Source organism: Anabrus simplex, chromosome X (assembly GCF_040414725.1).
Source record: "Anabrus simplex isolate iqAnaSimp1 chromosome X, ASM4041472v1, whole genome shotgun sequence".
Classification (NCBI taxonomy): Eukaryota; Metazoa; Arthropoda; class Insecta; order Orthoptera; family Tettigoniidae; genus Anabrus; species Anabrus simplex.
Genome location: NC_090279.1, coordinates 183,788,906 through 183,802,383, shown reverse-complemented (window position 1 = coordinate 183,802,383; position 13,478 = coordinate 183,788,906). Strand labels below are relative to the sequence as shown.

Below are 13,478 nucleotides of genomic sequence, written 5' to 3'. Positions count from 1 at the left end.
AGCTGACACAATTCCTATCCTTGGCACTAGATGGTGACTTCATTCATTTCATTTCATTTCATTCCTGACCCGGTCAAAAATGACCAGAAACAGGCTGTGGATTTTCATTTTCATTTTTCAATAATGATGTTACATTTTCTATGCCCCACCAACTACTTTTACGTTTTTTGGAGACAGAGGAGCCTGAATTTTGTCCCACAGGAGTTCTAGTACGTGCCAATAAATCTAATGACACGGGGCTAATGGAACTGAACACCTTCAAATACCACCGGACTGAGCCAGGATCGAACCTGCCAACTTGGGCTCAGAAAGCCAGCGCCTTAACCATCTGAGACACTACCAGAGTGTAAGAAACCAAGGAAGTGTAAAGAGATAACGTACAAAATGTATTATGCACCCATATTGACTTATGCGGCTGAGACCTGAACAATGACAAGTAGGGAGGAGAATAGAAATTAAGCCATCAAAATGAAATACCAAAGAATTTATAGGAAAGACACATTGAGAAATGAAGATGTGAGAAAGGAGATCAGAATGGAAAACTTAAATGAGAGAATTGATATGAGTAAATTAAAAAGGTTTGGACATGTAGAGAGGGAAGGAGGAGAAGAATAATATCAAAACAGATGATGGAGATGTAGTTTGAGGGAAAGAGAGTGAGGGGGAGACCTAGACAAGGTGGATCAATTCAATAAAGATGAGTGCAACAGTGGGACAAAATGATGGAAGAGGAATGGTGGAAGGAGAAGGGAAGGTGGGGAAGTGCCATAAATGCCCTGACCCGGGAGGAGCTGGATAAGGGGAAGGGAGGAGGAGAGATGAAACTACTGATGTCACAGATGGTACGTAATTAATATGCACCAAGCTCAATAGCTGCAGTCACTTAAGGTCTTACAGGAAAGGGCTAAGAGTGGGAATGAAGCAGCCATGGCCTTAATTAAGGCACAGCCACAGCATTTGCCTGGTGTGAAAATGGGAGACCACAGAAACCACATTCAGGGCTACTGACACCAGCTTTCGAACCCACTCCCTCCCGAATGCAAGCTCAAAGATGCGCGACACTAACCCCACGGCCAACTCGTTCAGTGGAATCATTTTTAGTGGAAAATGACATAGTCGATTCTGAGTTTTTTGAAACGGTTTGTAGACACCTCAGAATGGTGAAACATATTTTCCAAATAACTTATATAAGAAATTTCTGTGGATCTGCAATATATTTGAGGCTTATGGTCATGTGCCTACTCATTCTCAAAGAGTAAGTAAATTTGTGTCCTCGTCTTTTTTTTTTTTTAGGTACACCATTGGAGGTTAGCTGCACGTACCACTTTAACCACCTACCACTCCACCTCTCATTTTTAAGACTCTGGCGGTACTGGAAATCGAACCTGGGCCTCCAAGAACAGCAGATAATGGTACTAACCGTTATGCTAGGGAGGCAGACATTCTCGGAGAAAGAACAATAATAATAATAATAATAATAATAATAATAATAATAATAATAATAATAATAATAATAATAATAATAATAATAATAATCGTACGGCCTGAACTACCATGTGCACACATTTCAATTTGATGCCATCTGGCTGTCTGCTTGTCAATTTTGACGTTCCGTTTTACTCTAGGCCTACTAGATGGCGGACCGAGTAAACCGAAACTCTCTTGGGCATCAATGGCTGAGATTTAATTAATTTTGTCAGGTAAACACCAAATGTGTCACCACAGATCTTTTACATGCCAACATCGTATGACATGGAGTGTCGAATGGACTTTTTTTCGCCCTTCAAAAATCCGACTACCACTGCCGGGTTTGAACCCGCTATCTTGGGATCTGGAGGCCGACACTCTACCACTGATCCACAGAGTCTGCCATTAAGATCAAGTCATCTGCTTAGGCCAAACTGTTCACTACTGCCAGTTAATACCTTTCAGCAGATGATCCATGTAAACAATGAACAACAAAGTTGTAAGATTACAGCCTTGTCTAACCTCTGTAAATACCTTGAACCACAAATTCATTCTATCATCAATTCTTACTGCAGGCTAATTATTGTCAACATGAACGCCTTTGATTGCAATCTTTACTCCATAGTTCCCCAGTATGACTAACTTATTTTCCTTCGGTATTCTGTCACATACCTTCTCTAGACCTATGGAACATAATCATAACTGTCTATTCCTCACACAGTATTTTTCAATTACGTGGCACATACCGAAAATCTGATCCTGACAACCATTCTGTGGTCTGAAACCACACTGGATTTCATCCAACTTACTCTCAACCACAAATCACACCCTCCCATCCCAGTGAACACCTTGCCTGGTATACTGATCAATGAAATACCCTGATAGCAGTTGCAATCCTTCCTCTTCTCTTGCTTATAGACAGGTGCAATTACCGCTTTTATACAGTCTGAAGGTCCCTAAATAGCATTCCACTCTAATCTCATTAATCTATGAAGCTATTTCATCCCTGCGTTCCCACAACATTTCAGGTCTAATTTTATCTATTCCTGCCGCTTAATCACAAAGGAGTTTATTTAATAATAATAATAATAAAAATTAAAATGTTATTTGCTTTATGTCCCACTAACTACTTTTACAGTTTACGGAAACGCCGAGGTGCCGGAATTAGTCCCTCAGGAGTTTTTTTTACCACTCAGCCTGACTGGAGTTTATTTACTTTTTGTTTTTGTTAGTTGCTTTACGTCGCACTGACACAGATAAGTCTTATGGCGACGATGGGACAGGAAAGGCCTAGGAATAGGAAGGAAGCAGCCGTGGCCTTAATTAAGGTACAGCCCCAGCATTTGCCTGGTGTGAAAATGGGAAACCACGGAACACCATCTTCAGGGCTGCGTAATTTCACCAACATCATTGTCCTTCTCCCCATGTGCTTGGTTGTTCTTGATGTCAACGGAAAGATTTCCTTTTACACTGAGAAATTTTTCAAAACATTCCTTCCACCCATCCAGTGATTCCCAGGGATCTACTATGAGTTCACCTGATTTCATTAACTCACTATTCATTTCCTTTTCCTCTCCCTTTCTAGGATTCTTTACTACTGTCCAGAAAGGTTTCCTTGCCACTTGACCTAGCTTTTCCAGGTTATTGCCTTCCAAAATCTTCCCATGACTACTTCCTGGATTCAACAATTATTTGCTTCGATATGTTTCTTTCCTTCTTATTTGGAGCCATTTCTGATATGCCTTCCTTTTACGTTTACAAGCTATTCTCACTTCATAATTCCACCAAGACGTATGCTTTCTCCCATCTTTTTCTTTACATAGAGTGGTTCTTAGGCAATCCCTTTCTGTTTCTACTACAGTAGAGGTGCTCACGCTGGGCATTACATCCCAGCTCTGTAAGCAGGCAATGAGCATATGCTATTAGAGCACAGTGACGTTGTGGCTAAGTCACAGGCCGTGAAGGATGGGCGAAGTTCTCCCAGTCACTCTCAATCGCTGCGGCAATACCCAGGTTTGAAATAGTGGGAGAAAATAATGGAAGAAAGAGGGCAGAAATCCACGTCATTTTCAATTTACGTTGTAAGAAATAAGTTAGTTATGTTCATTGCAGTTTATATATTTTGAGTGCAGGCAATAAAGAGTTAGGCCGACAACCTCAAATATTTTTATAATGTAAAGCAAAGCAAAGCAAAGTCACCTCCGTACAGGCCATGAAGGCCCTTGGAAGAGTGGAAGGTAAAGGCTTCCACCATTGTTAACCTCGGCACGTGATCGGGTGGAGTGGTTAGCTCTACGCCTGGCCGACTTTGCCCCCAGGAATTAACCTGGTACTCATTTTTGGTGTAGGCTGAGTGAACCTCAGGGCCATACGCACCTCCGGAAGTGGAAATCTCGTTTCTTAAATTTTACGACTTCCTGACGGGGATTCGAACCCACATCCTTCGGGCGAACCAAGCACGCCTTTACCGCCTCGGCCAGGCAGCCCCTATTTTTTTTAATAATGTACGTAATGAATTACAATTTTCACTATTACATTTTAAGAGGTGCTTTAGAAATAGTTTTAATATAATGCAGAGTTAAGGTGGATAAGCTATGGCTTGTAGTTGTTTGGTTTAAATTATCTGATAAACTCACCATTAATCCAATCATGCTTACTGGGAATAATATCAGTTAGGTTATTTATTTGTTATTGGCTTTACGTCGCACCAACACAGATAGGTCTTATGGCGACAATGGGACAGGAAAGGGCTAGGACTGGAAAGGAAGTGGCCGTGGCCTTAATTAAGGAACAGTCCCAGCATTTGCCTGGTGTGAGTTATTTATTTGAAGGCATACAGTGAATCTATCTGGTAGATACATTTACATTGTTGCTGTACTTTAATCTCGTCATTTAGAGGCTAGCTATTATCACTGGACACCTGTTAAATTTTAGATATTATTTTCAGAAATTCAGTGAACAGGGAAAGTCACACAACACTACAACACTGTGCAAAATCAAGCAGTAAACTTGTTGAATTTTGTAATTACATTACTTTTTGCTTAAGGAATAAAAGGAATTTTACTTTTTTTTAAGGAAATACTGTTATACCCTTCTAAGGAATTGTCAATTGTAGCTTGTATGCTTAAAAACTGTACCTTTGCACATTGTAACATAATTTCTTTGAATGAATATAAGAAAATAAAACTGACTGTTTATATCGAGCACAGTATAAATCAAACCGGAATATCTAGGAAAGGTCAGGTTTTTTTTGCGATTACAGCGTTTCATTTTTAATACTATACCCCAATCAGATGCCTTTGCTGGTGAGATGTAGTGTTTACAGTGCACTATGTCTTCTGGTATGGGCTATATCAAATTTGTTACTTTCATTGACCTGTCTCAGTCTCATCCTTGGCTTTGACAATATGAAAGTGACTGAGGTACGAGTGATGCTAGTAATGCCATTCTTTATGCAGCCAGTCCCTGTTATGAATGGTGTGAAAATATTGCTCATAGGGTCGGTTGGTGCATGCATTTCAGTGGGCTTGGCAGACCGATATGTAATAGCAACAGCTGGCTCGGTGAGGAAAGCAACGGGAAACTACCTCACTCCTCATTTCCCTAGTACGCCTCTTCAGTGACGCCTAGGCTATTTATGACAGCTGTTGGCGGAGCTGCAGAGGATCAAACGAGCCTTCGGGCTGAATACCCAACATACACACCCCAATCAGCATTTTGCTGAGTAATGGAGGAGAGTTTCATAATCACAATCAAACGTCAATGCTCCCTCCCTTCCTTGCAAACTGTGTTCGCTCTTTTTCACCATCTTCTCTTACCCGAATTTCATTAACTCTTAACACATACAGACACATTCTCTTTGCTGACTCAGCTGGTTCTACTAACTTTCTTCCACAAGCCCCATTAATATTGATAACTCCCCGTCGAATTCCATTTTGTTTGCCAGGCTGCTTCCAAAGGAGTCCCTCACAGTGGCGTATGCTGGAATCAAGACATGGGCTACCACTAGACTTTGGTTACCCCTTTTCCGTAGTTGGTTTAGTGAACGTGAAGCCTTCATAATGTTAATTCCCCTGGTTTGGAGACTGGGTGTTTATGATGTCTTCGCCATTCATTTTATCCTCATTAGATCACCACCAAGCCTATACAGATGCCATGCACCATTATTATTATTATTATTATTATTATTATTATTATTATTATTATTAAATAAATATGTAGAATTTTACAGTGGTCGTACCCATCGTTCACTGGTTTATTAGCTTTCTCGGGAGATCATTGGTGGTGTCTGAGTCCGACCCATGATCATGGGTTTGATTCCAACCAATTAAGGTACATACAGCACCAGCATTTGCTAGGTGTGAAAATGGAAAACCACGGAAAACCATCTCCAGGGCTACCGACAGTGGAGTTCGAACCCACTATCTCCCAAATACTGGATACTGGGCGCACTTAAGCGACTGCAGCTATCGGGCTTGGTAGCAGATCTACCTATAAAAAGAAAACTATATTATACCTATAACAGCAGCCCTCCCGTGTCTTCCTACAAGGATGTAGAAGTAAACAGGAGTGAAATACCAGCACTCTGTTATCTATATAATTACGCCAGAAATATGGAGGTGAGGAAATATACATGATGAGTAATGCATGGCTGATAGTTAGCAGTGGCAATCTGACGGAACGAAGCCTAGCACAGCTATAACCCTGGTCCCAGCAACTATCGGACATACGTCAGCAAGCCGCGTGAGGTGTCTCGAAGGGAGAGGGGCGAGAGTCTGGGCTGCAACATCAGTCTCCGATGCCTTGCTCTCAGAAATACGTGCAACGTTTTTTCTCACTGCTTTCAAGTTTTGTAAATGGAACAATGTGTCAGATGCTTACATTTAATGTGCTTATACTTCCATCATTCTCGATTGAGGTTCGGGCTTCACCGATAGCCTTGGTAGCCCTCAGTATATGCTACTAGTCCCTCGCCTACCAAATGAAACTGGGACTACATTACTCCAATAGGTACGAGACTTGCTTAAAATGTTCTGATTATGCTTGGTGAAAATTCTGTTAAGCAGAATGTTACCCTACATACACATAGTCCCAAAGAGAATCTCTTCTCTAAAGGGTTAGGGACCACCAGTGGTTTGTATAGTCGTAGCCTCCTCAGCAAAAGAAGACCCATGACTCAGAATATATCTGAGATGCCCACTCCTATTCCACAGCAACTGGTATCCTGACTATCGGGACAACTTACTAGGCCACTCAGCCGTTGCCCATGGTTCACGAACTAGAACTTGACTACAGTAACCCACACACGGAATCACCGCTAAAGGAAAGGAAAAAAAAAAAAAAGGGAGAATATACCACCCAGCAAGTCACTTTGTATTGTTGCTCAGTAACAGTTTAAGATTAAACACATTCATATTTTTAATGTGTCGTAAGTTTAGATCATAAACCACACATGATAACGATTAATGAAGGTTACAATTGAGATCCCTCAATACATTAGTGTTATGATGTTACAGATGTTATAACAGTGCAGACAATTTCAACAGCCAAGCATCTGTCTCTCTTAGTTCTGTATTTTTACAAACGTCTCTAAAATGTAAGGCTATGTAATTATATAAAAAAACAGAACAGTTTGCATGTTCAAATTAGGTTATGTCAATATGATGCACCGCGACTGCACATTACAATAACCTCTATTTACCTGAATTCCGAAATTATTCGGAAAAAGCATTTTTGCTGTTATCATCCATGATTTAGCAGCGTATGGATCAAGTTTCAAACATTCCTTTGCCCTCGAAACTAGGTATTCCTCGTCTGAAACGAGATTGTCATTAGATACTGGAGACATCTTCGTTATGTTTACTGTTTTACTGTTTAGGTTTATATCAAAATCTCGCATAGGCGTAATTCAATTGTTTCGCTCAGTCCCTCAGTGTCACCATATGATCGAAAGAATCTTTCCCTACTAAAAGAATTGATTGAAAAATAATTCTACTTCCTTCCAAGTAAATTCTCTACGTCAATATTTACTGCTGCTGCTATAACGACTATTAATAATACTACACTATGATAGTACCGCGCTGTAAATGCAGAAAGAGTATCGTGTAAATTAACGCCGTCTAATATTAGTGGTATTAATCTGAACATTGTAAGTCCCAAAGTAGTACAGGGCCCCATATACACACAGATCTAGTAATAATAATGTTTTTGTCTTTTTACGTCCCTTTAACTACTTTGACGGTTTCGGAGACGCCAAGATGTCGGAATATTGTCCCGCAGGAGTCTTTTACGTGCGGAGATTTAGTCGGAGGTAAGTCTGCGCAAACCAGTCTCTTCAGACAAGCATGTGTGTTCTTCATTGAGCCCTAACATATTGAGATCACTGGTGTGTAAGGCCGTTCTGTCCACTGGGAGATTTTGTGAAGAAAGCTCTCCCTGAAAACGGTGGTAGAAATATAATATAATATAATATAATATAATATAATATAATATAATATAATATAATATAATATAATATAATATAATATAATATAATATAATATAATATAATATAATATACACTGACTGACAGAGCAAATGCAACACCAAGGAGGAGTGGTCAGAACTTTATGCCAATTGCAGGGTAGACTGACTTCACTGAGGTATGCTCATGATGTGAAATGCGCCGCTGTGCTGCGCACGTAGCGAACGATAAATGGGACACGGCGTTGGCGAATGGCCCACTTCGTACCGTGATTTCTCAGCCGACAGTCATTGTAGAACGTGTTGTCGTGTGCCACAGGACACGTGTATAGCTAAGAATGCCAGGCCGCCGTCAACGGAGGCATTTCCAGCAGACAGACGACTTTACGAGGGGTATGGTGATCGGGCTGAGAATGGCAGGTTGGTCGCTTCGTCAAATCGCAGCCGATACCCATAGGGATGTGTCCACGGTGCAGCGCCTGTGGCGAAGATGGTTGGCGCAGGGACATGTGGCACGTGCGAGGGGTCCAGGCGCAGTCCGAGTGACGTCAGCACGCGAGGATCGGCGCATCCGCCGCCAAGCGGTGGCAGCCCCACACGCCACGTCAACCGCCATTCTTCAGCATGTGCAAGACACCCTGGCTGTTCCAATATCGACCAGAACAATTTCCCGTCGATTGGTTGAAGGAGGCCTGCACTCCCGGCGTCCGCTCAGAAGACTACCAATGACTCCACAGCATAGACGTGCACGCCTGGCATGGTGCCGGGCTAGAGCGACTTGGATGAGGGAATGGCGGAACGTCGTGTTCTCCGATGAGTCACGCTTCTGTTCTGTCAGTGGTGGTCACCGCAGACGAGTGTGGCGTCGGCGTGGAGAAAGGTCAAATCCGGCAGTAACTGTGGAGCGCCCTACCGCTAGACAACGCGGCATCATGGTTTGGGGCGCTATTGCGTATGATTCCACGTCACCTCTAGTGCGTATTCAAGGCACGTTAAATGCCCACCGCTACGTGCAGCATGTGCTGCGGCCGGTGGCACTCCCGTACCTTCAGGGGCTGCCCAATGCTCTGTTTCAGCGGGATAATGCCCGCCCACACACTGCTCGCATCTCCCAACAGGCTCTACGAGGTGTACAGATGCTTCCGTGGCCAGCGTACACTCCGGATCTCTCACCAATCGAACACGTGTGGAATCTCATTGGACGCCGTTTGCAAACTCTGCCCCAGCCTCGTACGGACGACCAACTGTGGCAAATGGTTGACAGAGAATGGAGAACCATCCCTCAGGACACCATCCGCACTCTTATTGACTCTGTACCTCGACGTGTTTCTGTGTGCATCGCCGCTCGCGGTGGTCCTACATCCTACTGAGTCGATGCCGTGCGCATTGTGTAACCTGCATATCGGTTTGAAATAAACATCAATTATTCGTCCGTGCCGTCTCTGTTTTTTCCCCAACTTTCATCCCTTTCGAACCACTCCTTCTTGGTGTTGCATTTGCTCTGTCAGTCAGTGTAATATAATATATGAATATTAAACTGCAAGCTATCGTATTTAGTTCCTTACAGAAAGTAGCCTACACAGTTCAAAAGAATTAGGGGAACATGTTTTTGAACGTATGCCATGCTCCACAAAACATTACCTCACCGGTACATTACCAACTAAAACTTTATTCTGTATCGGTGAAGTATACAAAAGAACATCGATGGATTCGCGTTAATTTTCAGAACACAAACGGAAATGTCCAAATAGGGGTGAAAACAAAGTGATAACAGTCCTCCAGGGTGGAATTTTATCCCAGTTGGAGAGCTTCACTATGGGGCATGTCCTCCACGAGCATTTATCACAGCTTGGCACCTACGTGGTATGCTCCGTATAAGTCGAGGGAGGTCACGCTGCGGTTTCGGGTCCCATTTTTCAATGAGAGCCTGTTCGAGGTATTGGAGAGTCTGTGGTGGAACAGGACACCCACGAACACTTCTGCCAAGCCTATGCCACACATGTTCGATGGGATTAAGATCGGAACGCACTACTGACCATTCCATCTCTGGAATGTCCAGTTCTCACAAGACAGTTCTGGTGATGCGCGCTGCATGAGACCTGGGATTGTCGTGCATGAATACGAATTCAGGGCCAACACCGCATGCAGTACCAACACATGCTGTATCTGCTCGATGTACCCCGCAGCGGTAAGATTCTCACGGACGACGACAAGATCTGTACGGCTATCAATACTGATGCCACTCCACACCATCACAGAACCTTTTCCGAATCGGTCGCGTTCCTGGACAACATTTGCCATATATGGCGCACCTCGGCGTCTCCATATACGTTGACGTCCATCACGCTGTATCAGGGGAAATCTGGACTCGTCTGTTAACAACACAGGTCTCCATTGTTGAAGTTGCCAGTTGACGTGGGTACGGGCAAACAAAAGGCGAGCTGCACGATGTTGCTGCGTTAAACGGGGCACTTGAACAGGACGTCTGGGCCGTAAGAACACTTCTCTCAACCTGTTCCTTACTGTCTGGTCAGACACCGTGACTCCAGTGACCCTTCTGAGGTCTTGTTGCAATTCTCTGGTAGTTGATGAACGGCGCCGCAACGCACAGACGGTCAGATATCGATCATTCTGTGGGGTTGTCATGCGTCCACGACCTTGTCCAACCCTCCTTGTGAACTGGCCTGTCTCATTGTAGCGATTCCACAAGCGTTGAGTAACTGAAGGAGAGACACTGTGATTCTCAGCAACACGATGAAAAGTCCATCCTTCCTGGATCAAAGTGATTGCCCTTGCGACTTGTGCTGGTTTACGTACAACGTGCTCAAATGACCGCAGTAGTCTATGTACCTTACAACGACACACGGACGCGTCACTATTCACTTTGTTTTGAGGGGTCACCTGACAGTTTAATGCATGGCTACGCCTACAGATGGAGTATAACTTCGATTTGACATACCCTGAGTAGCGAAAGTGTCAAGGTATGCTGTATGACCATTAGAACCCCTCCTACCAAATTAACGTTCACATACCAGACGTTACAAAACATGTTCCCCTATTTTTTTGAACTGTGTATTTACGCACCGTTCGGTTTCATCCTGTCAGACCAAACTGCGTTGGCAGAGCAACTTGTTCTGTAGGTTTGAGGAAATATTCTCCTAAATTCCTTGTGAATTCATTGCACGGCTCATGTCGTCTATTTATCTTTGAGAAATAAAAGTAAGATTGAAAATATGGTGATGGAGAATTTCAGAACCCCGTAATTGCAACAAACATTTAATGTAGTAGTAAGATGATCATTGTATTTATCATTACTATTTTCCTACGTGACATTTAGTTTTCCACTCCAAAGGAGTTCATCTTACTATAAGGGCCAGAGGGCCCGGCCCCTACCTTTGTAATTTATGATTTGTAGTTGATATAGCAAACACTATGAAGCGAGTATGATATTCAACGCTAATAGTCCGTCAATGGCCTTGGTTCCGTACGAACTGGCCAAACTCTGCTTGCCGCAACCATCTCGCCTCCCCACGTGTTCTGAGCGGCACATCAGTCGACTGGCTTACTTCCCCTCCTCGGCTGGCTGACAGAGTGGGAGTGTAGATGGGTGTTGCTGGCAAGTGATCCCGTAGTTTGGGACCAGACGAAACTGGTCACGGCCAACTGGAAATTCAGGCCTGCTATACATGACAGTTCCATAGTGATGACGTTAGGCTTTTAGTGCAGCGATATGGAAGCACGAGTCTTGTTTACATGGTGGTTTCGGTGTGTGCCGTGTAAGACCTGTTTGACACAGTGCATGTTTAGTGCGTTGGTTCTGAACTGCGAACAGGAATATGATCGACCAAAAGATCAATGTACAGTTTTGTTTTGTTTTAGCTTGACAAGACACCGAAAGAAACGCATGCGATGCTGGTACGTGTTTATGAAGATCAAGCACTGTCCTTGAAGTGTGTGTACGAGTGGTTCGCCCGTTTTCGAGGAGGCCGGGAAAGTGTTTCTGACAACCCCCGTAGCGGAAGACCGGCGACCGCCGTCAGTGACGAAAACATTGAGAAGGTGAGGACATCAATCACGAACGGTCGGCGATTAACCGTGAGCATGATAGCGGATGAACTGCAGATTAAACGTGAATCCTTGCGACAAATCGTTACCCAGAAGTTAGGGAAGAGGAAAACGTGTTCTCGTCTTGTGCCACATCACTTGACTGACGATCAGAAGCAGGCACGTTTAGAGGCTTCACAGGATTTTGTCGAAAAGCGGATGGGACACCAAATTTCTTGAACTGTATTGCCACTGAGGATGAAACCTGGTGTCTCAGGTACGACCCTGAAACGAGACGGCAAAGCATGGAATGGCGTTCTCCGGGATCCCATCGTCGGAAAAAGGTCAGAGCCGAAAAATCACGTATCAAACTCGCTTTGAAAGGAAAGAGATTGGACTATATTCCTGACATCCAACGAAACGTGACGAGGCTTTTGAACACCATCCCAAAGGAAGCCTTCTTGCAAAGTTTCCAGGACATGTATCGCCGATCTCAGCCGTGCATAGTTCTGGGAGGGGACTATTTCGAAGGACAGTAAAGTCACTGTCGTGCATTGTTCATCTATGTTGATAGTACAGGACTATTCACCGAACGTTATAGTCACAGGTTGTCCATAGTACTGACCAGGAGGAACAAAACAACCTTGTACACTTCTGTAATAAGTAGTGTTTGTAAACAAACCTTCACAGGCTTTGCTATTCTATTTCATTTTATTTCATAGTCTTCCATTTGGTGCAAGTTGTTTATTTATTTAGTTATACATACTGTTATTTGAATGATTATATATTTTTTTTGTACAGTGTGTGAATGCTCTGTTTTCAAATTGTTGTACTGGTAGAGGTGGCCATATTTACTGGCCTCCTAGAAGCCCTGATCTCACTCCAATGGACTTCTGGGGATATACGGGTTATTCACCTAACATGTTACACGCAAATAACTTCTAAACCATTAAAGATATCGGCATTCTGTTTTCATATTCGTAAATGGTACCTAAGGTCTTGCAAAATAACGTGCTATTTAGTCTCATGGTGTGATTAATAACCGAGATATTTATATTAACTCCATATTTTTTAAATAGAACGGCTAGAATGCTAGTTTCAGCTTCATAATCTTATCAACCAACCAGAGCCTCCGTGGCTCAGACGGCAGCGCGTCGGCCTCTCACCGCTGGATACCGTGGTTCAAATCCCGGTCACACCATGTGAGATTTGTGCTGGACAAAGCGGAGGCGGGACAGGTTTTTCTCCGGGTACTCCGGTTTTTCCTGTTATCTTTCATTCCAGCAACACTCTCCATTCTCATTTCATAGCATCTATCATTCATTAATAAATCACTTTGGGAGTGGCGACCCCATCGTACTAACAGCCTATATCTGCTTCATTCATACATCCCTGACCCGGTCAATGACTGGAAAACAGGTTGTAGGTTTTCATTTTCATTTTCAATCTTATCAACCAATGACATACGGGGCTGGATGTGCTCTAAAATTGCCTTATTGGTGATT

General features: G+C 43.3%; 1 protein-coding gene across 1 annotated transcript in view; it reads right to left on the bottom strand.

Annotated features, from left to right (window-relative positions):
* The window catches only part of IntS10 (integrator complex subunit 10), a 79,371-nt gene extending 72,033 nt beyond the window's left edge, over positions 1-7,338 (bottom strand). Inside the window, exon 1 of the mRNA XM_067158691.2 lies at positions 7,169-7,338. Coding sequence (XP_067014792.1) covers positions 7,169-7,315 — 147 coding nt within the window. The 5' untranslated portion in view covers positions 7,316-7,338. The remainder of the gene's footprint in view (positions 1-7,168) is intronic.
* Positions 7,339-13,478: the final 6,140 nt, after the last annotated feature.